The sequence below is a fragment of the Anolis carolinensis genome, chromosome 5 (assembly GCF_035594765.1).
Source record: "Anolis carolinensis isolate JA03-04 chromosome 5, rAnoCar3.1.pri, whole genome shotgun sequence".
In the NCBI taxonomy this organism is placed as follows: Eukaryota; Metazoa; Chordata; class Lepidosauria; order Squamata; family Dactyloidae; genus Anolis; species Anolis carolinensis.
The window spans coordinates 52,883,047-52,907,368 of record NC_085845.1 but is presented as its reverse complement, the minus strand read 5'-3'; the positions used below and the strand labels follow the sequence as shown (position 1 = coordinate 52,907,368).

The 24,322-nt window shown below is 39.0% G+C and overlaps 1 protein-coding gene across 1 annotated transcript; it reads left to right on the top strand.

The window, feature by feature from the left end:
* The first annotated feature begins 1,224 nt into the window (after positions 1-1,224).
* gask1b (golgi associated kinase 1B) lies at positions 1,225-24,322 on the top strand. The gene is made up of 4 exons (XM_003221729.3): positions 1,225-2,412; positions 18,090-18,304; positions 20,985-21,211; positions 22,406-24,322. Exons 1-4 carry the CDS (start codon positions 1,446-1,448, stop codon positions 22,611-22,613), a joined length of 1,617 nt encoding a protein of 538 aa, XP_003221777.2. The 5' UTR covers positions 1,225-1,445; the 3' UTR covers positions 22,614-24,322.

The window sequence follows — 24,322 nt, the reverse complement described above, 5'->3', positions numbered from 1 at the left end:
TTTTTATTTTAAATATTATTTTTTTTAAAAAACTTATCTCCCTAGTAAAAACTTATCTCCCTAATTAAAAAAAAATCTAGATGCTGAAGACATTTGTAATAATAATAATAATAATAATAATAATAATAATAATAATAATAATAATAATAATAATTGTATCCCACTTCCATCTCCCCAAAGGGACTTGGAGTGGCTTACACGGGGATAAGCCTGATCAAAATAGTTAAAATACATTAAAATTCATAAAACAACATCATAGAACAGTATAAAACAACAAAGACATAACATAGTATAAAACAACCATTGAAGAAACCACCAATGACCTGAGTAGTAAACACTAGATTCTTGGTTATATAAGAGTGAATCCAATTCATATAGGATAGGATAACGTCGTTGTGTCATAATAATAATAATAATTGTATCCCACTTCCATCTCCCCAAAGGGACTTGGAGTGGCTTACACGGGGATAAGCCTGATCAAAATAGTTAAAATACATTAAAATTCATAAAACAACATCATAGAACAGTATAAAACAACAAAGACATAACATAGTATAAAACAACCATTGAAGAAACCACCAATGACCTGAGTAGTAAACACTAGATTCTTGGTTATATAAGAGTGAATCCAATTCATATAGGATAGGATTTTGATAGTTGGCTGATACATCCAGCTCAAGTCAGGCCTAAGTTAACTCATTAATAGTACATGCATATCTGTTTGTGTTGTCTCAGTCTCTTATTAGTTCATGCAATATTTTCTCATAATAATAAAAGAGAATATAATATTTGGTTTATAGAACATTTTCTCAGTCTTTTGCATAAGGAGTAGAAAACTAATTCTGAAAACGAACCTTCTATGCATAGTTATCTGTTAAACTATTCTGGATAATAAATTCATTTTATACTATTCTTAGGATGCTACTTCTGTAGTTTCTTGCAAATCTTATATCTGGATTCACTTTTCAGTTTCTCTCTTTTCTCTCTCCCACTGTAATTCTTTTAGGAATTAAAAAGCTGGAGATTTTAAACACAGAGATTTGCATGGGTTAAAAATAACTGCGCAGCCGATGATGACTATTAAATGGTATTTCTCTGTCCTGTAGAAGTGCACCAGCCCAGAAGGGACTCCCAGACTTTTCATACTGTGACTAAGTTAACTTTGTTTACACAGCCGACTCCATTCATTCATCGAAACAAAATCACACCCTCAGAGGTGGCTGATAAGATTTTAACAGCTTGTCAGGAGCGCCTGTCATGTTCATTAGGTCTGAACGTTCACATTCCTAGGGCATTTCCAGTGTGCACACACGCACACACACACTCACACAGCTGGAAAAGGAGGAGGAGAAATCTGGTCACTTAGAAGACATGCATCGTCACCACCCTAGCCAGCAACTAGTGGAGTCTTAAAACTCTTTTCATCATGTGGATTCATTGGAGAAATGAGCTTCCTGAAACAGACATGCCAAATCATAAACTGGCTCGTTTTTTCTCTGCATCTGCCTCGGTTGCAGAGAGTCTGCAGTGGCCGATGCCCAAGGACCAGAAGGAATTTGCTATTGGGCACAGCCTTTGTGATCTATTTGGGTTTCCTTGTCAGCCAAGTAGGCCATATTGGACCACAGCACAGAGGGAGACCTCTGAAAGAAAACATCCGGAATGTGCAAGCTGCTGACCAGAGCCTTTCCATTGAAATCCCGTTGGATGGTACCTTTTTGCTTCCTGACCTGGAAAGGTCCACCGTGGGGGTAAATGACACTTCAGCACTGCCCAATGTAGTGTACATCACCCTGCGCTCCAAGCGCAGCAAACCGGCCAACATCCGAGGCACAGTGAAGCCTAAGCGAAGGAAGAAGCAAGCTGTGTCTATGCACTTTGGAAACAGGAATCCGCACACTGGCACAAGCCAGGAGAAGACCTTCCTCCAACAATCATTCCATGAGACAAGTGATTTGAGGAACAATGCCATTCCAGAAAAAAACAGACAACAACACAGGGAAGACTACAAAGGGAAAGAGATGCCAAGAAATGATAAGGCACACTGGAGAGCTGCAATGACGGTAATAAATGGATACGTTCAAACCAGTGCTCAAGAGAGTAATATCAGGATATATAGCGAGAGCCCACCGCCTTGGCTGAGCAAAGAGGACATTTCACATATGCATCTTCTGGCAGATTCAAAAATAGAAAGGGTCCAAGAGGCACCTTTTCAACATGGAGTACTTCTAATATTTCGTAAGACTACTGCTGTGGACAGGGCAACCAAAGGCAGTGCTTGCAGCCAGGGACACTGCGGGCTCATCAAGAGGCCTTTTGACATGAGTGAAGTGTTTGCCTTCCATTTGGACAGAATCCTGGGGCTGAACCGGACTTTGCCTACAGTAAGCCGAAAATCAGAATTCATACAAGGTAATTATTTCACAAAGTGCTGACAAACTAGAGTATTTCCCTACACCTCTCTGTAGGATAGCTAGGACTGAAAGCAGGATAAAAAGGGAATTCTTAAGATTAATACTGTTTCAGATTTCCATTTCAGTTTGTCCTTTCACAAATTTATCACTACTCTGGGTTTAAGTGGAAAATACTTTATTTTCTTGAGGTTAATATGATCCATAGCTAATATAAAAATTGTGCACAGTTCTAAGAAGGAGAATTTGGAATATGATAGGATACTTAAATGGGAAAACTTGTAAAAGTTGTGCTTTTGAACTGCAGCTCCAAGAATATACTAGCGGTATACCTAGAAAATATGATGAAGAACATGCCCTATCAAGATTTTGTGCAGATGACTTGGACTTAGTTTTCTGTCCAGGAGATGTTCTGCCAGGCTTTTTTTTTTCAATATCAGGAGCAACTTGAGAAACTACAAGTTGCTTCTGGTATGAGAATTGGCCATCTGCAAGGACGTTGCCCAGGGGACGTCCAGATGTTTGTGGGAAGCTTCTTTCATGTCCTCGCATGGGGAGACGGAGCTGACAGAGGGATCTCATCCACGCTCTCCTTTGATTTGAACTGGCAACCTTCCAGTCAACAACCCATCCTGCAAGTCAGCAGTCCTGCCAGCACAAGGGTTTAACTGCCAGGTGACCAAATACTTTAGTTAGGCCATCTTCATTCATTTCTATAATAATGTCCGCATGAGTTCAAGATAAATCAATGACGTGAATTGAGGTTGTGAAACAACAATATTCAGTTGGTTTTGCTTTTTGAGTTTAGCTCTAGTAGAACTGAGCCTTTCATTTTGTAAATTCAAAAATGAAATGAAAAGTAGTTTAAAAATGCATTTTTATATATCGCTGCTGTGTTAAACTATAAATTACAGAACTGGAAGAGACCACAAATATAGCCAATAGGTAATAAACTGTGATATAATCTGGAAACGGCTGTACTGGATTTTAATCAATTACTACTAAAATACTTTGCAATGTAAAGTTTTGTTTTCCTCTTACCTCTTAACACAACCATAAAATGATTTCTTTTACAAAATACAGTATTGGCATGCATTGGTCTTAAACTCTCAAAAAAACCCTTTCTTTTTCCGGAACAGACTGGAAACTTTTTTATTACAGTACTGCAAAAACTCTACTCTTTGTAGAGTTTAGAAAGCAGACATAATAGCTTCTCTGGTTTATCAGCACTCCATAAACTGGCAGCACATAATAACAGTGCAATAGAAGTTTGAACGAGTAGAGAATGCTTTGCTTGCTACTGAGAATTATTTGGTCTACCAGAACACGGAAGACACATTAGCCATACTTTATTTTTAGGGAAGGGTTTATTGCTGGAGAGGTATTAGAAGTGAGGTCATTTGGTTTAGGGATCCTGGGTGGTTTGGTGACACATAATGTCTAACTCAGGCTCGTTGTTAATGGTTCTTTTGCCAAGCCTTAGGAAGAGTTGCTTTCAGTTGGCATTATAGATTTCAATTGTCAGGGAGAAAGAAGGACAACTCAGCCTTTTTCATTTTCTCATGCTCTATAATTGGTGATGTTTCAAAGATGTAGAGAACTGTTGCTAGGTGATGAGAAAGGGAGAAAATAGCCAGTTTTGGTTTTGGTTCCTTCCTTCCAGGTTGTTTTTTTTTAGCCATAGAGGAGATCAGAATGTGGAACAACCATAGGAAGTGACTTATGCTGGCAATGTTTTGGATCCCAAATCCTCTATATTAGCCACCAATACATAGATGGAGCACTTGGCATATGCCCCATTGAAATGAATGGGAGATTTTATGATGATCCCATCCGCCTTATTAGGGTTTAATAATTTTGTAAATTCTAATACTGTGAATGTCTGTGTTGGTTTAGTCATTGATCACATACAGTTGACTAATGCATACCTCAATGATGACATGGGATGATTTTTAAATTAGCAAATAACCAAAGCTGTCATTTTATAACTATTTACTTGGAAGATTTAATGGAATTTGCCTCTCAGTAGATATGAAATTAAGGATTTGGTTGGGAACTTGCATTTTATCATGCAGGCACCCAAAGTTCAAAGATTTGTGTGACAGAAAAATGCTCTCTTTCCATCTGTCTATCTTCTATGTTTGTCTTGCATAATTTAGCAAGAAGACATTAAGCAAATCAATCCAGAATAGTTAATTTATTTGAATTCACCAGTCGTAGTCAGTGAATGTGTTTTACACCTTTATGGTTTCTGTACATAATATGGTTACACAAGCATTTACACCATGAACTTCCCTATCTAGTGAAATATGACTTTGGGGTCAATATCTCAATATGTTGCTTCTATTTTAGCATGTTTCTGCCATTTTCTCAAAACAATAGGAGATCTGTTAAATCACGGAATCAAATTCACATTGTTTTCTGACACATTTGCATTGTTTAAACAGAAAGCTGAATATTGACAACTTTTTTTCCTAAGATTCATTGCCATTGACAGATCATAATTTATGAAGACAAGGAGACTACCAGTGTGAAAAGCCTCCTGTAGTTCTGGCTTAGAAAGCCAACACAATGTAATTTGTAAGGTCAGTTGCAAATTTGCTGCTTTTGTCCCTGAGCTTGCATGTGATCTTGGTTGAATGAAGACCTTCATCCCAAAAAGGGGAGAAGTAGATACACCAAGCTGTGGAGATGTGCAGCAGTTTAGATATAGTTCTGTTTCTTAAAGATGGATGATGGCTAGAGGCCAAGTGATGAAAAATGTAAACTGGAGGGGTTCTATATCGTATATACATAGACATTCAGATCTAAATTGAAAGATTAGGCATACCAAGCGCAAGCCTTTACATTGTGCATTTGGCTATTGGATTCAATACTTTTGAAATGTGAATACTTTTAAATGTTAAAGGAGAGTTGGTGTGTATCATGGGAGATTTTTAAATCAAGTGTAAGACCTAGCTGCAACACTCTATGGATACAGTTCTAGGTGAGCTTACATATCTTTGTTCATTCCAAGTTTACTATGTTTCAGGGTGTTGTATAAGTACCCAATGTTCTTCCTATAATAGTCCTTTGAAGTAGGTTTATACTGAGAGGCAACACCTGAAGTTATCTGAAGGTGTTACAAGTGTTTTGAATTCACTTCTATCCAATCCTGGTCTGACATTTTAAGATAGCTTTCTTCCAATGCGGGACTCTCCAGATGTACTAGTCCACAGCCCCACATCACACCCACCAACTGTGCAGAATGTGGATGACAGCAGTGTTTACATGGGAATACTTATCTAATTATTGCACAAAATTACAATATCTTACTATTTACCAATTTATTTTCCATATTTCCCCTGAAACTGGGTCTCAAAGTGACTTACAAGAATAAAATGCAGATAAAAGCATGTGCAAAGACATAAGAAAAGACATACACAGAGTTATGGCTAAAATTAATTTACACTATCCATATATTTAAAATTGTTTAAAACAAAGTATTTCCAGTAGGCTTGTGCATTTCAGCTGAACCTTGATAAATTTCTGCTGGCCAAATACCAGTAGTCCCCCATATCCATTTTTGTGCGCCTCCTGAAAATGGACACACAGCCAGATGACCGTTTTTAGACCCTGGCCAAAAAATATGCCTAGATTGAGCCCTTTGGCAGCAATGGCGGGCTTCCCAGGCTGTCCTTCCTGTCATTTTCTCCATGATTGAAGCCCAAATAAGTGTTGTAGTTGTTCTGTAGTACTGGCAAGTGGCAACAATCAACCAATACTACTTCTTCTTCTTCTTCTTCTTCTTCTTCTTCTTCTTCTTCTTCTCCTTCTCCTTCTCCTTCTCCTTCTCATTATTATTATTATTATTATTATTATTATTATTATTATTATTATATTTTTACTAGAAAATCCAGAAGGCAGAGATAAACAACACAGATAAATATTTAAAGAGATAACAAGTTTGCAAAGGAAGGTGGTAGGTAGCTAGGTAGTTATTTTCTGAAAATGATTTTTTTATGTTAATAATAATAATAATAATAATAATAATCTTTTAGAAATATTTTCTGAAGGAGAAAAAGAAGGATGCTCTTTCTTTCTCCAAAGTCCCCAAACGCGGACGCACACCCCACCTACTTGCATGTTTCCAACTTCCAGCCAATCCCATTAAATAAAAAAAGAAAGAAAATAAAGGAAAATCAAAATGATTCCAGAGAGAGGTCAAGCCAAGCCAAGCCAAGCCAAATAATCAAGCTGAGCAGTGGCAAAACAAGGCAATTGGACTGAAGCACGAGGTCATAACTGAGAGCAACAGAGGCAGTCACCCCATTAAATAGACACAGTTTGTGTAAGACATATCATAGTATTTTTCTACTCCAGTTGCTGCAACAGGCAGGGCTCACAGGGAAACCCTGTGAGAGAAGGAGCATGCGACAGCAGCCTCTTTGCGCGCCACGTGCTCCCAAAAAGGGGAGGAGGTACTGTGATTGGCTGCCATGTGGTCCTGTTATGGATGAGAAACTGTGACAGCTGGGCCCTTACCATTACAGCTATTCGAAGAAGCCGAATTGGCCAAAAGCCGAATTGGCTAAAACGGATCAGTGCACAAGCCTACTTTTCAGCATATCTAAAGACAGAAAATAAAGGGATTTAAAACAAACTAATTAGAGAACTAAATATGTTGCCTCACTTTAGCCAAACCATTCCTTTGTAAGGGAAATATTTTGAAATAAACAGAGAGGGGGAAAATGACTCCAGGGTATGCACGTGTTTTGTGTCTAAATGTGTGGGAAACTACTTGATTTCCAACAATGGAATAAAAGTGGGTGAAATCAAAATTAGAATGCACATGTGCCTGATACTGTCACAGGAGTCTATAATTATATGGCCTAAAATATATGCTTCATTGAACAAAGGTTATTGTATCAGTCAGTGAAGCAAACAACTCTCATGGTGGATAAAAATGTTTTTCAGAGAAGATCTGAGTCATGCAGCTATTCAGAGGAAGGAGCTGGAGGTCAGACAACATGTAGGATCCAAAGAAATAGGGAGGACTTGAGTCTTTCCTGAAATTTTCTCCTAACTACATCTTTCTGTGTCCCTAGGAAACCATTCTAAAGGGGCTGGAGTCCCTTTGGAACAGCATAAACCAATACTTCCCAGCTTCCTTGCCAGGGACTGAGTACAATAGACTTTTTCTTTCTTCAAAACTCTCCATGGACAGGCATCAGTCCACAGACCACTTTGAGTTGCACTGGTATAGGGTGCACCATGTCAAGTGTGTGTGTTTGCAGGGGGCTGTGAGAGGGGGAATAGATGAAAGTCACAGAGCCAGCATAAATGTTTGTAATGCCTTCCCACATTCAAGATCTATAAGCTGGATCTAACAACCTCATCAGACGGGCTACTTAGCTAATCCTATGCCGCTTGATCTCCCCTTTCAGGATGGAGCTCATTACATAACTCACAAGTACTTCCGGATGAGCTTTGTCCAGAAAAGGAAGAGCAAGCAGCGGCAGCAACATAGAATCATAGAATAGTAGAGTTGGAAGAGACCACATGGGCCATCCAGTCCAACCCCCTGCTAAGAAGCAGGAAATCGCATTCAAAGCACCCCCGACAGATGGCCATCCAGCCTCTGCTTAAAAGCCTTCCCGTGTTGCATTCCCAGTAATGGAGGGAAGCTGGGTCGCAATGTTTCTCCCCATGTCATGGGGTCTAAGGCAAGTTGCGTGATGCAGGGCATAGAGCAACGGCTTCTCCATGCCCCCTCCCACCTCCCCCACCAGGAGAACATGGATTCACCACTATGTATAGCAAATATAGCAAATAGCCTTTGTGATGAGGTCCTAAGCTATTTACAGTTTTCAGAGTGTAGAGATAGTGGTATGATTGGGTCTTGGGTGTGCAACTAGTTTGTTTTGCTCTATAATAATGCTTGTTGAAATGTGTTTTCTAGTTTTTTAAAAAAATACTTTAGATATTACAAAACTATACTTAAGGTAAATTACATGTAACTAAAATAATAAAATAAAAGAGATACATATCAACCACTAGTGACAACTACACCACTTAATAAACAAATTAAGAGGGGTATATAGATGACTTCCTGCTTGTCATCAGATTATAGTGATAAAATAGCCATTTTATATTCAATCTTTGCATTATTCAGAAAACACAGCTGTTTAACTTCCATTATCTTAACTACAGGTTTTTGAAGCATGACTCCCCCCACCCTGGTCCCCCATCAGTGAAGAGAAATTATTGAGGGATTAGTGTGGTCCATATCATCTTCAGCTCTCTTAAAACACATTGCCCATCCCCAATCAAGTCCTCCACAGCTCTTGAGGAACTCTTGTTATTCTTCAAAGAGCTACATGTTTGCAGCTTCATCATTGTACAACACTAGCGAAAGCATGTGCTCAAATTTGGGGGTTGCCTTCATCTCAAATGTACTTAGTATGAAAGAGCATCTGACTTTGAGTCTCATTGTATTTGCTCACTATGTAATTGGCCTTATACTAACAGAGGCTGGGAACTTGGCACAGACAGAAGGAAAATCTCCAGTTATCCCACTGACCATGTTACTCTAATGATCTCCACATGCTGATAAGCACAATCAAAACTGCTGCTTTTAAAGAAAGAGACCACAAGCAACAGCAGATAAGAAACAGGCAACACATTTATCACATTCTTTTTCTCATACATAAAACTAATTACATCACCATGGCTAAAGGGCAATTAGAAAACTCCTTCTTTCTGAGCCATTTATCCTGTTGCTGCAGATTCAGCAATTTTGTTCACAGCTTGATCTCATATCTTAGTGTATGATCAGAGGTTTAAAGAATATCGTGGCAGGGAAAAACTATTGGAGAGCTTTTGTTTACTTATGGAAGCAGTGCTATCTACAGCTTACATCTGCTGTTATGTATATCTTCTCACATGTCTTAATATTGGTATTCATGTGGAAACAAAAAAATAATGGCTTCTTACAGATAAATGAAATGAAGAATGGGTGACAGTGAGTGAGACATGGCCCATCAGTAATATGCTGTGATCAAAGGCAGGAAAAGTTGCTATATTTGGATTTTAACACCTAATATTCCTGGCCATTTTGTTTGAGGGATCTGAGGTGCTGTACTCACCAAAAATACCATTCAAAGTACTAATTGTGATCTACAGCAACTTGATAAACCTTGACAGTGGGGAGTAGCATTTTATTATGCTGGTATGTAGTGCACGTTGTTGTTTTATGATTGGAAACCACCCTGAGTCCTCTTGGGGAGATAGAGCGGTACATAAATAAAGTTTTACTTACTTACTTTACTAGTAGTCTGTATTCTACCCAATGACTTTTGCATTGTGTAGGCTTGATTTACAAAATTCTCATTTTATTCACTTACTAGTTTCCAGTTTCTATTGCTTGCTTGCTTAGCTTTGCAGGAATGTCTAATTCCCCTGTCTTGCTTGCGAATATGAGTTAAACACCCCAGTGACTTATGTTTGCCTTTCAAGTGGTGTTCAGTTCTGTGGAAAAAAGAAAAATGAATTATTTCTCTTAATATAAATGTTTTTCCAGTTCTCATACAGTGCTTTGCTTGTTTTACTATCATTCTCAGTCTGGAATGTGCAGAAGATGGCCATGTTAAGTCTTTTACAGAAATAATGACAAAGGTTCTTGTGGCTATGATCCACAAGTATGTGTGAATCACAGCCTACTTCATCAGGTCCTTCTGGAATGTCTCTGTGTTATTATTAATGACTGTGTCCTGAGATGACTTGTAAAGGTGGAGATCCTGCAAGTTGGGTTAAAACTTCGTTCAAAAATAAAGGAAGTATGTGAGTCCTTGATTTGTGCCCCCCTTTCAACACAAGGCCTGTCTACACCAGCATTTTGCCTCAAAGCAGGGTTGAATGAACTCTGTGGTCCCCACATGATGAGCATAGCTGATTCATTCCCAACGCTGAGCAAGGCTGCTTATTATGGTCTTGCTCCACTCTCGCAAAGTCAGGGAATGTCCCGGATCTTCCCTGAATCTCTGGAACTTCCTTTGACTTTGGGACAGCATGAACATTTTGGAACTGACTGCTGCTGTTCACACGGCAATCCTGCTTTCCCTGGGCTCTGCAGCCTGGAGATGGCCCTTAACTCCATTGATTGTCACTCCTTTTCCCATCTTTCTCATGCTTCTGCAAGTGTCAGCAAAGGCAATGAATAATCACCAGAAGCTCTTTGGAGCTTTGGAGCTACTGCAATAACAATAACAATACTACAATAACAAAAGGACAATGAAGGTAAGAGTGACTGCCCAGTGGAGCCAAATTGAGTTCAACCCCAGTGCATAATCTGGACTCCCTCCTGCCACTACAGTGCTACTGAGGTGCCCAGTATGATCAATTTAGATGTGCCTACTGGCACTTTGTACTGATATATGCAACAAGACATTGCAAGTAACTTACTGGGGGGAGATTGTTTACTGCAGTGGTTCCCAGCCTGTGGGTCCTCAGATGTTTTGGACTTCAACTCCCAGAAATCGTAACAGCTGGTAAACTAGCTGGGATTTCTGGGAGTTGTAGGCCAAACACCTGGGGACCCACAGGTTGAGAATCACTGGTCTATGGTGTATGGTGCTACCTATATGTGGATGACACCCAGCTCTACTACTCCTTTCCACCTAAAGCCAAGGAACCTGTCCTAACACTAAACTGGTGTCTGCCATCAGTAATGGACTGGATGAGGGCAAACAAACTGAAACTTAATCTGGATTGAAACTTAATCCAGACAAGACAGAGATACTCAGTCAGAAGGCAGACCAGGGTATAGAGATTCAACCTGTGCTGGATGGGGTTACACTCCCCCTGAAGACACAGGTTCACAGTTTGGGTGTCCTGCTGGACTCAATATTAAACCTGGAGGCCCAGGTATTGGTGGTGGCTAGGAGGGCCTTTGCAAAATTAAAACTTGTGTGCCACTTCCATCTCAAGCTTGGCTGGTGGGAACGAGAATGAGAGTCTTCTCAGTGGCTGCCCCTTGACTCTGGAACTCGCTGCCTAGGGAAGTCAGAATGGCTTCTTCCCTGCTGCCTTCTGGTAGCAGGCTAAAACCTTTTTATTCCAGCAGGCTTTTAAAGCTGAAGGTTTTTAAGATCAATTCAGGGCATGCTGTGGCTTTTAACTTTGAATTTATTTTAATGGTTTTTAACTGGGAATTTTAAAAATAATGTTGATATTTAATCCTGTTTTAATGTTCGTATAGTTGTATATTTTTAATGGTTATTCTGATGCTTTACGTTAAGCTGATTGAGTCCCCTTGGGGAGAGATAAAGTAGGTATATATGTATATGTGTGTATACACACACACACACACATGCACACACACACATATATAATGATGTTAATAATAATAATAATAATAATAATAATAATAATAATAATAAAGTAGAGTCTCACTTATCCAACATAAATGGGCCGGCAGAATGTTGGATAAGCAGATATGTTAGATAATAAGGAGGGATTAAGAAAAAGCCTATTAAACACCAAAATAGGTTATGATTTTACAAATTAAGCATCAAAACATCATGTTATACAACAAATTTACAGAAAAAGTAGTTCATTACACATTAATGCTATGTAGTAATTACTGTATTTACAAATTTAGCACCAAAATATCACAATGCATTGAAAGCATTGACTACAAAAATGCGTTGGATAATCCAGAACGTTGGATAAGTGAGACTCTACTGTACTTCAATGACCCTTTCTAAACACCAGGTTCTCTACTGTATCTCTTTGAATACATGGAATCTCATCTCATTTTGAAAGCTAAGCAGAGCCAGGTTTCTTTAGTATTTGAATAGAATGCACCATGTAGAATGCTCCAACGGATCTTCAGGAAGTGCTAGGAAAACAACCAAACCGAGACCCTAAAAGATCACTGCAGTCAAAACTGACAATACCAATATAAATGGATCAATGGTTGGACCTTTCTATGTTTTTTGTTCACAAAGGCAGAAAGAGTTGTTGTACTCTTGAATGGTTATGCACAGATAAGAAAAAACTGTACTTACTGTATACAGTATGATCCCTGTATCCATGGGACCATTACCCATGGTTTCACTTAGCCATGCCCAAACAAATATAGTCTCTCTATGCATTTTCTAGGTCCTTTAGTGCAATTCTACCATATGCTTCCAATGGAAGTTGACCATACAGTGCCTTGAAGACCAGAAATGCTAGCGAGCTATTTTCTCTTGGCATTTTCATGATCCTCTAGTGCAACTCTACTATGAACTTCCATCAGAAGTTGTTCCTTTCAGTTGATTGCGCTATTATCTTCAGTTTCACATCCCCACAATATGTCCAGGAATGTATCCCCCATGTATATGAGGGTTGTACTGTACTATCATAACACATGTTGGCTGATCACCTGGTCAGCAAATGGTGTTTGCAAAATGTGGACTAGAACCTTTGGTTTGAATAACTATGGCAGTTGTTACGGACTTACAGTTCATATGCCTGAGATAACAATTTTGTGGGAATTGGGCAATTGCCTTTTGGTTCATTATGCCATTTTAGTTTGTTTATGCTGCTCCTAAAATCTGACTGATGCATTGCCATTGTTGACATGTGTATGCATGCGCCCTCTGAGCACAGCTTTAGTTCTGAATCCTTTAGAGATTTTCTGGTCTGTGTTTCATAAACTGTGATTTGAAGAACCAGGCAAAAGAAGCTGCAGACAACATGATTTTGGGAACAGAATGAAATTGCTTGTAAAAACCAGACAGGAGTCCTCTAAAATAATTTGTTCCAAACAAGCTCTAGCTGTATAGCAAAATATACCAACTTGCAATTCTAATATTAGCAAATCTGGTGGGTGCATTAGTGCAGGCAAGGCACAGTGTTGCTATGGTGACAGGAATCATCATAAGCAAAAATAGCGGGTATGTTATAAATGTTGTGTTTATCATCAAGCTACAGCCTGCAAGGTGTTTAATGCTAACTCTGCATTATCATCCCCACTCCCCCCACAAAACTTTGTAATTTTTTTTATTTTTATTGCAACAATCCCCAAAGTGTTTCTGAAACCAGCAATATGAAAAGATGCTCTTGATTAGTATCTTATAGGACAAGGTCCTAAGGAGAAATATCATTAACTGTAGCTGATAGAAATCAAGTGTTGAACAGACAGGATATCAGATGGTGGTGATAGAATTTCTGTATTCTATGTGGAACAGGCAGTCCTAAAACAATAATAATGTCTTTATCTTCTTCCTTAAGCTAGGGCAGAGGTTCTCAACCTGTGGGTCGCGACCGCTGTGGGGTCGGATGGCCGTTTTACAGGGGGTCGCGCTTTGGCTTCTCCTGTCTTTCCTCCTCCTCCTCCTCCTCCTCCTCCTCTGGTGGTGTGGAGCGGAGAGGAGTCACAGGGAGGCACTTGGAGGCAGAGGCATGCGTGAGTGTGATGGGAGAAGGTGGGCCCTTGTGCTCTCCCTCTCTCTTTCTCCCCCTTTCCTTCTCTCTCTTTCCCTTTTTCTTTCTCTTGCCTCCCTCTTTCTCTTCCTTTCTCCTTCTCTTTTCTATCCCTTTCTTTCCATCTTCCTTCCCCCTTCTTTCTCTTCCCTTCTTTCTATCCCTTCTCTCCTCCCTTCTCATCTCTTCTTCTCTCTATCCCTCCCGTTTCTATTGATAATTCTCTTACTCTTCTCTTTCCTCCTTTCTCCCTTTCTCACCTCCCTTTCTTTCTATCCGTTTTCTCATTCTGTCACCCTCCTTTTCCCCCTCTCTTTCTCCTTTCCCCTTTTTTCTACCCATCCCTCAGTTTCTCTTTCTCTCCTCCTCCCTCCTCCCCTTCCTTCCTTCCTTCCTTCCTTCCTTCCTTCCTTCCTTCCTTCCTTCCTTCCTTCCTTTTCTTCTTCTTCTTCTTTCTTTCTTTCTTTCTTTCCCAGCCTCAAAGGAAGGCAATAGTGACAACACAATCAAAACCCTGCTGGTCTTGGCCTAAGATTTCCAAAGGCCAGGTTTGATTTGAAGTCACATCAGAGCAGCCTCCCTCTAAAGAAGAGACCTTCTCATCCACATCCCTGTTCAAGTCTTTGCAGATTCATCCCTCCTCTTAAGCATATACAGGCAGTCCCCAAGTTACAAACAAGATAGGTTAAGTTGAATTTGCATGTAAGCCAGAATAGGTACATTTCTTAAGTGTAACTTTTAGAGAGTAATTACTGCATACATCCCTTTTGTTACTCTCCTCCAATATCTGTCCTCCAGATTGCATCACTACTTTATGACCCTGTTTTCTGTGATTTATTCCTATTCCCTTTCTCACCTCGAGTTTTTAACCTAGTGTTCATGTGGCCCGCCCATGGTTTTATTGTTCTCTTGATTTTGCTTAATGCAGTGTATATTATCTTTTATTGTATTGTTTAATGTGTTATGATTGGTTGTTCTATTTATATTCTGTGATATTGTATTGTTCTGGGCATGGCCCCATGTAAGCCGCCCCGAGTCCCCATTGGGGAGATGGTGGCGGGGTATAAATAAAGTTTATTATTATTATTATTAACTCCAGCCGCACACGCACACACACACACACACTCAAGCTTTGAATAGTATAGGGAAGGGTTAACACCCCCGTTGTATTTGTTCTGCTGTCTGCGCCCCTGTTCAAAATATTTCACCTCACTTTCTGTCCCTGTGATAATTGGATTTTGAAAAAATTGGAAACAAGGATTGGAGATATAGCTTCAGTGAAGACACTTTCCCCTTTGATAACTTTTTATGGAGTAAAAAGAATAGAGTCCTCTCCCTCCCTGTTGTCTCAGCCCCATTCTTAATTAGGAATAGTTTGTAACTCAGGGACGGCCTATCGTCTGAAGAACAACATCATCACACAAACATAGACAATCCTAAGGTATGAAGTTATGAAGTAGCAATGAAAATAATGTTGTGGTTGGGGGCCACCACAACATGAGGAACTGTATTAAAGGGTCGCAGCATAAGGAAGGTTGAGAACCATTCATCTAGGACATTTCAAAATAGCAGGCAACTGAGCTGTCTCCCTTTTGCTTTTAGAGTACCAAGTAGCTTGGCCAATTTGGAGATTGTGTTACACTATAATGTAGATGCCAGTTAACTCTTATAAAACATATTTATCAGAGATCTTTAGAGCAAAAAGTTATAACAGAACGTTTTTAGATTCATTCTACAATTGACTCTTCTCATGTGAGAGTTTAATTTTTGTGGATTTGATTTTTTTGCATATTTAATTAGTGTCCTTTGTAGAAATCTCTAGTACAACTCTATGATCAACTTTTGTACAGGTGAACCTAAAGATTCTTAAGAGAGATGTTTTCTCAGGTTAACCCCCGCCCTCAGTATTTTTAATTCATGTTTTCCCCCTATTTTTCACTGCATTCCTACCCCTTGTGAAAGCATAGGCTGTTATTTGAATTGCAAAGTTATGCTAAATATTTAAAAGCTTGCCTTCTCTCATGTTTGCTTGGACATGTTTCATCTATTTCAGATGCAGTCTCTTTGTTGGAAAAAGTTGAAGATAGCATTCTTAGGAGTGACTGATTTTTGCTATGCTTTATTTCCTATAAATCACACATGTTTCCTGTCTGTGCTTCCCATTATCTTCATTTTGTTCTTTCCAAGTTATATGTTTTCATGTCTAGTCTAGTCAAAATAGGTGTTCTTTCTTTGTTCGCCACCTTTCTGTTCCTATGAGAGGAAGTCATGATGGGGGAAGAAAACAGAGAGATCATCATAGGAAAAACTGATTTTTGGCTAACAAGAAGAGATACATGCCTTGAGAACAGGAATAAATAAGTCACATACCTTTGCTTTAAAGAAAAGAGGGGAGATCTACTTTGTGTCTTTGACAGGACAAGAGGCCAATTGTGTGTGTGTGTGTGTTGGTTAAACAAAGTTTTGCTTGTATGGGTATAGAATAATGGTGGGGGATTTTATCACTAAATTAGATCTTTCAGGAATCCACCTTTGTCTAGGTATAAAACAAAGTATTAGAAAGATTCAATATAGATATGAAAACAAGATAGCAAAGGTGTCTGCTGCTGTCATTTCTCCTTTGTCTTGGAGAAGTTATATCTCATATCTTCCAAAATAAAAGTGAAATAAAAAAATTCATACTTGCAAAGGCCTCATTCTTGGGTAGAGAACATTGAATTTCTCAAGTTGTCCCTTTACTGTTATATCTGGGAAAATCTTAATGTGCTATATAGGTAAACCTCAGCCCATTGTATTACAAAACAACTTTTTTGTTTGTTGGAGGTTGAAACCTCAAAGGGTCATGTTCCAATTTTTAGTTTCCTCTTGTTTAGGATTCCCAGGTTGTGGCCAAATTCAGTATCTGCCTAAGAAACAGACCTGGGCTTTACAAAAGACAGAGATACCTCGGATCCCAAGAGGAGTTACTTTAGTGCTTTTAATGGAGGTTGCATTTTCTTGTCCTTTGTCTTAGTTTACACAAGGCCAAGATAATGATGTCCTCTACCTGCATTGAGATCCCTTCAACCTAAGGACCTCTTCACATGAGACATTTTTGCCCCATTTTGCTACTTTTATGTGCAGCTTGGACAGGCCTGCCCTATGCCATCACACAACACATGGCAGGACCCACTCACATTCCTCCCAAAGTAGAGGGGAAGCACTGGAAAGTGCTTACAGAGCTACCCACACTTTCCTCCCCTTTTTGCCGTGTGAAGGCAGAAAGGATGGCAGGGCAACATATGTTGCCACACGTCGCCGTCCTTTCTGCTATCTGATGGGGACAGGGACAGGGTGCCAATGCACCCTGCCCCATCTCCACCATAGGATGAGGAGAGGAGGGAGGGCATGTGGGGTGCCACGAGCCGCCCTGTGCACTTTCCCTATTGCGGTTCAATGGCCCAGCTCGAAAGTACAGGGTGAAGAGGATGTAACTGAACTGCAACAGAAATAGCATCTGATACAAAATGTGGGCCTGTGACTCCAGTACTTTAACTTTTCTTATCCTGTATTGGTTTTGAAACGTATTTTGGCTAATGAACAATCTCATGGCATAAGTTTCCAGCCTGTGTTTTGTGCATTCTGTTTGGCCAACAAAGGTTTCACTCTTTTGTGGATTTTGTACAAATTTTTAATTTTGCTGTATGGCCAACATGGTATGTTCACATACATTCTTAAAAACAATTACAATAAATATGAGAATATAAATCTGCTTTCTGAATGCCAGAATCCATTGTACCATCAGACATATATCACTAAATGATGACACTTTCATAAATGAATATTGGTATGCTGAAACTGAATGAGCTACAGAGATTTATACCAGGGTCTGATCTGCCAAACCACTTTTAATCTGTTTAATAAATCTTCTTATGCGCTGGTGCTCCTTTTAAGCAGTTTGCTTTGTAGCTGCTACTTTTAGACATTGAAGTAAATTACAATGTCCAAGGTTGTTACTTAAATGTGGTAGCTTCTTTCAGATGTGGAGTGTGACCACAATCACCAAGAGGAAGTAAAGCCATTTTTGGTTTCAGATTTTTCCTGCTGCATCTTTAAAGTGCCTTTTTATAAGCATGTGTTGTGGTTTTAGATAATGTCTGGAGAAAGACCAAAGATTGTAAATCTTAAATGCTCTGCCTAACAATGCTCATGGTTCTATTTGGTCTTCTTCCTCTTTGTTCACATGAGGTGATCAGCCAAGCCCTATTATTCTTTGGGATCCTTCTTTGGCTCAGACAGACAGTGAGACCCATTCTTCGGTGCAGCTGAACTGGGGAACTTACAAGAAACTGCTGAAGCACCAGTGTTGGCAAAATGGCAAAGTGCCCAAAGCAGAATGGGGATGTACTGGCATCCATCATTTTGAGTGGTCTAAAATGGCACTCTTGGATTTTCTTTTACAGGTAAGCAAAGGGATGTCCAAATTTCTAAAGAGATTTCAGCTGTATCCACACTACAGAAATATAGCGATTGAACACCAGTTTAACTGCTATGGCTCAATGCTATAGAATGATGGATTTCTAGTTTGTCGTCAGGGTTAGGGTTAGGGTTAGGGTTAGAGTTACGGTGGCATGCAAGATTAATTTTAGTAACCCATATTTTAATAATGGACTGCCTCCCAAGCTTACTACTTTGTGTGGATGTTTGTTACCCCACAGATAGTTGACAGTACTTGCTTGATCATCAAATCCAAAAAGTGTTTTGTTTTGTCTTGCACCACCTCCCAAAGACACTAATGTTAGTATATCCCTTATTCAAAATGCTTGAGACCAGAAATATTTTGTATTTCAGATTTTTTTTCAGATTATAAAATATTTGTATATGCATTTTGGAGATGGAACCCATGTCCAAACACAAAATTCATTTATGTTTCATATGCACTTTAGACACATAGCATGAAGATAATATTATACATAATACTTGTAATAATTTGTGGAAACAAAGTTTGTATAGCTTAATCCATCAGAAACCAAAGGTGTCACTATCTCAGCCACCCATGTGGACATTTTTCAACACTGAAGTATGTTGGATTTCCAGATATGAGATGCTTAACATGTATAAATAAATATCTCAATCATGAGAACTGCAAATTTAGTTTAAATTGAAAGCCTGCACAATATGACTTCCATACATGTAGAACAGATATATGTGTTTTCATTTATCCATGGTTTTCATTATACACCCTAGGGGACACAGAAAGATCCTCCTTGAAAATTGAGTAAATACATTTGTGTGTCCCCTGAGCAATGTTTCTTGTAAACAGCTGATCTTTCCAATGCAAAAGCATTGCTTTTTATTTTGACACTAAATAATAATAATAATAACAACAACAACAACAACAACAACAACAACAACAACAACAACAGGAACAGGAAAAACTCAGCCGCTATCAGGACCTCAAGACTGAACTTCAAAGACTTTGACAGAAACCAGTACAGGGTCCTGTTGGTGATGAGCTGGTCCTGGTGGTGATGAGCACACTGGGTGCCGTGCTAAAAGATCTCAGCCGGCATTTGGAAACAATAGACCTTGACAAAATTACGATCTGCCAACTGCAAAAGGCCACCCTTCTGGGATCTGCACGCATCATCCGAAAATACATCACACAGTCCTAGACACTTGGGAAGTGTTCGACTTGTGATTTTGTGATATGAAATCCAGCATATCTATCTTGTTTGCTGTGTCATAATAAAATAATAATAATAATAATATGCATCCTGTACAAACTACACTCTCTGTCATTCATCTCATTAAAAATAATAGGGCTTGCTATTACCCACAGAATCCTGGGAATGTATCCCCCACAGATATGATAATTGAACTGTATTACAGAATTAAACACATAGAAATGCATATTGTAATTTTGGTCCCATCTCTTCTTGTCCATGTCTTGAGCCTGGGAGAAAAGGATAACCCTATGACCATTAAAAAGCTCCAGTTTTCACCCACATCATCTCCCCCTCCCCCTTATAATCGACTTCTTCACATAGGGCCAAATTTTTGCTTTTTCCACGGTTTATACAGGGCCTGCTGAGCGCCTACAAATGATGCACGCCAGGCCCCACGCACATTCCTCCCAAAATGGAAAGGAAGCATCAAAATGTGCTTCCTCTTCCATAAGGAGGAGGAAAGTATGTTTTGGATAGCTCTGATGGAGCTACTCACACTTTCCTCCCCTTTTCCCCATATGGTGGGGGAAAGAGCAGCAGGGCATGTTGCCTTGCATTACCACCCTTTTTGCTATCTTAGGGGGACAGGGACAGGGCACCAAGTGAAGGGGGAAGGAGGAAGGATGTACGGGGGAGGGGGCACCAAAAGGCACCCCACGTGCCTTTCCTTTCGCCAGTGCTGCTGGTGCAATGGCATGGCCCCTGTGGGCCGTGTAAAGAGGTCCATAATATCATATATACACCTTCCTCTTTTCTTTATCAGTTTGCCTTGAAGATCTTAACAAAAACCAAAGAGATTGAAATTAATTGGGTTACTGTGAGTTTTTTTGGGGCTGTTTGGCAATGCTCCAGTATATATGGCAGGCATGCTCAGAGGTTTGTTCAGAGGTCTGTTGGAAATGAGGCAAATGGGGTGTGTATATATATCTGTGGAATGTCCAGGGTGGAAGAAAAAACTCTTGTCTGTTTTAAGCAAGTGTGAATGTGGCAATTAACCAGCTTGATTAGCATTGAGTAGCCTTGCAAAGGCAAACCTGGCTGTTGCTGCCAGGGGGCATCATTTATTTGGGAGGAGTTAACTGGCACTTGATTGTTTGCTGTCTGGAATCCCCTGTTTCTGAGTGGTGTTCTTTATTTACATTCACACTTGCTTCAAACAGAACAGAGTTCTTTCTCCCACCCTGGATTCTTGGAGTTATAATCTAAACTTGGCATAGAAGTCATTTTCTTGATTACCATACCACATTTCTTCTCCTTTAATTAAAATAATAAAACATTTTAGCTTATAGGAATGATATATACTAGAGACACTTCATCTTCACATGCTTTGCAGTGACTCATATAATCTTATGGGATAGCTGTTTTCACATGACTGTGTGTTTCAGTCCACTGAATGATGTATATTCATTTCCAGATATATCACCGCTTGGATAAGAACTGCTGTGGGTTTAAACCACGTAAAGAGGATTCCTGTGTAGAGAAAGGACTGAGTGGAATTTGTGATGATCAGGATAACATTGCTTTGACACATATTATCCAGAGGAAGGATGATCCAAGGCATTTGGTTTTTATAGACAATAAAGGCTTCTTTGACAGAAGTGAAGACAATCTGGATTTCAAATTATTACAAGGCATAAATGAGTAAGTTCCATATTATACCAGAAAATGAAGGGACTCCTTTTTCCTTCACCATTTATTTCAGATCTATAGTGTCTTTCTATATTATTCCACAGTGGGAGGTATCAGTTGTTTTTTTGCTAAAAGGTGGTCCATTGCAATTCTCTGTTAAAGTTCTTGCCTTTGGAAATTTTCATAGCTCCTGTTAGTTCTGCTTCTTGTTTTCATCTACTTTGCATATTCTTGGGGAAATGCCCTTCCACTGATTGAGCTGGATCTATATTCAAATGCATGCAGTTAGACCAGTGGTTCTCCTCCTGTGAGTCCCCAGATGTTTTGGCCTACAACTCCCAGAAATCTCAGCTAGTTTACCAGCTCTTAGGATTTCTGGGAGTTGAAGGCCAAAACATCTGGGGACCCACGGGTTGAGAACCACTGAGTTAGACAGTGGGAGCAAACCTTCTCCTTCTCCACTGTATAGCATTTTCAAGAGGAGATAGCTCTTGAAAATACTACTCAGTTTCCCCAAAAATAAGGCTGGGATTACTGGGAGTTCTGGGCCAAAACACCTGAGGACCCAGAGGTTGAGAACCACTGCCCTAGCATGATTTTTCAGGAATATTGTAATAGAAGCCTTAACCCCCAAATAAGCCCTAGTTTAGGGCATCAGTCAGGCAGATGAATTTACCGGTAGTGTACTTGTTGCAATAAATGACAGATGTCTTGAAGTATAAAATAACAATATGAATATATAACTACATATAATTAATTAATTAATTAATTAATAGTATTGACATAATATTATGATGATGTTCCAGAAGAAGATAACATCACTGTATTTGAATAAATGCAGATTGTTTTACATGAATGAATGTATATTGTTGTACATGAAAAAATAAGACATCCCCTGAAAGTAAGCCCCAATATGTCTTTTGGAGCAAAACTTAACATAAAACCCAGTCCTATTTGGGGGAAAATATGATATACAGTGGGGTGGAGTTGGGGTGGCTCACTAGGCTGTGGGATTGGGAGGAGGCATCATCCATGAGCGTCATTCTGTCAGTGGAAAACAGATCCTGGAAATAACCAGCAGATATTATTTTATACACACAATGGAACAGTGATATTGAGAAAAATAGGGGGTTGTTCAACTATAATTTCTAATAACATTTAAGCAAAATTACATCAATTTTTGTTTGTTTGTTTGTTGACTTTCAGGTTCCCCGAATCAGCAATATCTGTGCTGAGAAGCCAACATTTGCGAGAAAAGCTTCTTCAGTCTTTGTTCCTTGACAAAATATTTTGGGATAGCCAAGGTGGTCGTCAAGGCATTGAAAAACTGATTGATGTGGTTGAACGGAGGGCCAGAATTCTCCTCACTTACATTAATGCACATGGGGCAAAAGTGATCCCAATGAATGAGTGAGACAGCTATCCTGTGCCACTAAAAACAACAATGTTTTCATCAAAAGCAGGGGTAGGAATTTGGGGTCTTCTGGATATTGTTGAACAGCAAATCCTGGCAGGCCATGTGTGTATAGCCCTGGATGAAGAATGCTGGGAGATGTCATTTAATAACATCAAGGTTTGCACAGTTCTACTCAGACCTGATCTAAGTAAACATGTAAAGGATTATGCTATGAATAGATGAACACAGAAAAAAGAAAACACATGGACTCTACCTGATGCAAAATTAGCCAATACTTAATTTTGCAATCCTGTACACATTTGTCAAATAGTAACCCCTTTAAAACTCAGTGGATCTACTATGAAGCAGATTATAATATGATTGCACTATCATCTGAACAAATATTAAAACTAACATTTAAAAAAAGGGATTCATAAAGATAATCATGGCATAATCATACCTAATTCTCTGATTATGAAGTCGAAAACACTTCAGAAGATAAGTTCCACTCTGGAAAAATAAAGTTTCAATCCAGATTTAAGTTTGTGCCATTTGAATAATGCAAGTTGATTTCTCTACCATTCTTGTTCATGGCTACCTATTGAAAATAATACACAGAAGATTGCAGCACACTGATGGATGGAGTGACATCTTTCATATGCACTGCTATTGACAAATGAACCTCCACTTGATTTTTTGGAAATCCACCCCTTCCTCTCACATCATGACATTCAGCAAGCTCCCAGTCCCTCAATGTAGATGTCTTCAGCAGCTAGAAAGGCTGCCATGCAATCTCAGCTGTATACACTTAAATATGGAGCCTGTTCTAACACTAGTTATAGATATGTATAATTTGCTAATTTTCCACTGAAAGCAAACTATGAAAGATTTTAGAAATTTCCTCATTGCTGTGAAAATGTCTACTGTTTTTGAAGACTATTTACAGCTTAGCCATATTTTATGCACATTTTTCACATGGTTTCTGAAAAACAGCATTTTTGGTACAGGAAATGTTTAAGAAATATTATTTCTTTGGTGTAATATTACTTTATTTGCAGGAAATGCTGCTGATTGGATAGAAAATGCCTTCCCCTCCCTGCATAAAACAATGGCATGAACATCTTGCACAGAATATGTTTCCATCTACAAAATTTTCTACTCAAGAAACAACATTTTCTGCAGAGAAAATTACATAAGTTCTAAACTGTGAAGATTCGTGTCTGTCCAGGATTCTTTTCCTCAATGTTTTTCAATACTTGACAAAGGCATTTATGACCATTTTTCAAATATTTTGACAATTTTTCCCATCCCTGCTATGCTAAAAGATTTCGCATAATTAATTTCAAGGGGAATCTGTTTAGAACTTTTTTGAAATATTGTTCACTTTGGGAGGAAACCCTGAAATACATGACAAAAGTTGAAACTCTAAGTGTTGCAAAACTTGCATAAAGAAAATGTTTTACAGAGGCTTTTTACTTATTTCGAGTTAAAGGTCTGACCTCAGATTTCTGTACACGTCTATGACTGTTTCATTAAAAAAAAAGAAATCAAAAGACCAAAGCAAACTCTTCTTGTACCCAGTAGCCTGTTATTTCTTATGAAATGTTTATGATCTATAGCAGTATGCATATATTTCATGGGGGTGTTGCCTTCAAGAATTTGTCTGTAACCTGGATTTTTTGGTGTTAATGTAATTAAAAACTCCAGAGAAAATTAGAATCCCACAA

Excerpts from the sequence above, each read along its gene's own strand:
- gask1b (XM_003221729.3), top strand. The coding sequence starts at position 1,446 with ATGAGCTTCCTGAAACAGACATGCCAAATCATAAACTGGCTCGTTTTT. Across the intron at positions 2,413-18,089 it reads AAAATCAGAATTCATACAAG|GTGATCAGCCAAGCCCTATT; the intron begins GTAATTATTTCA and ends TGTTCACATGAG. Across the intron at positions 18,305-20,984 it reads TCTTGGATTTTCTTTTACAG|ATATATCACCGCTTGGATAA; the intron begins GTAAGCAAAGGG and ends ATTCATTTCCAG.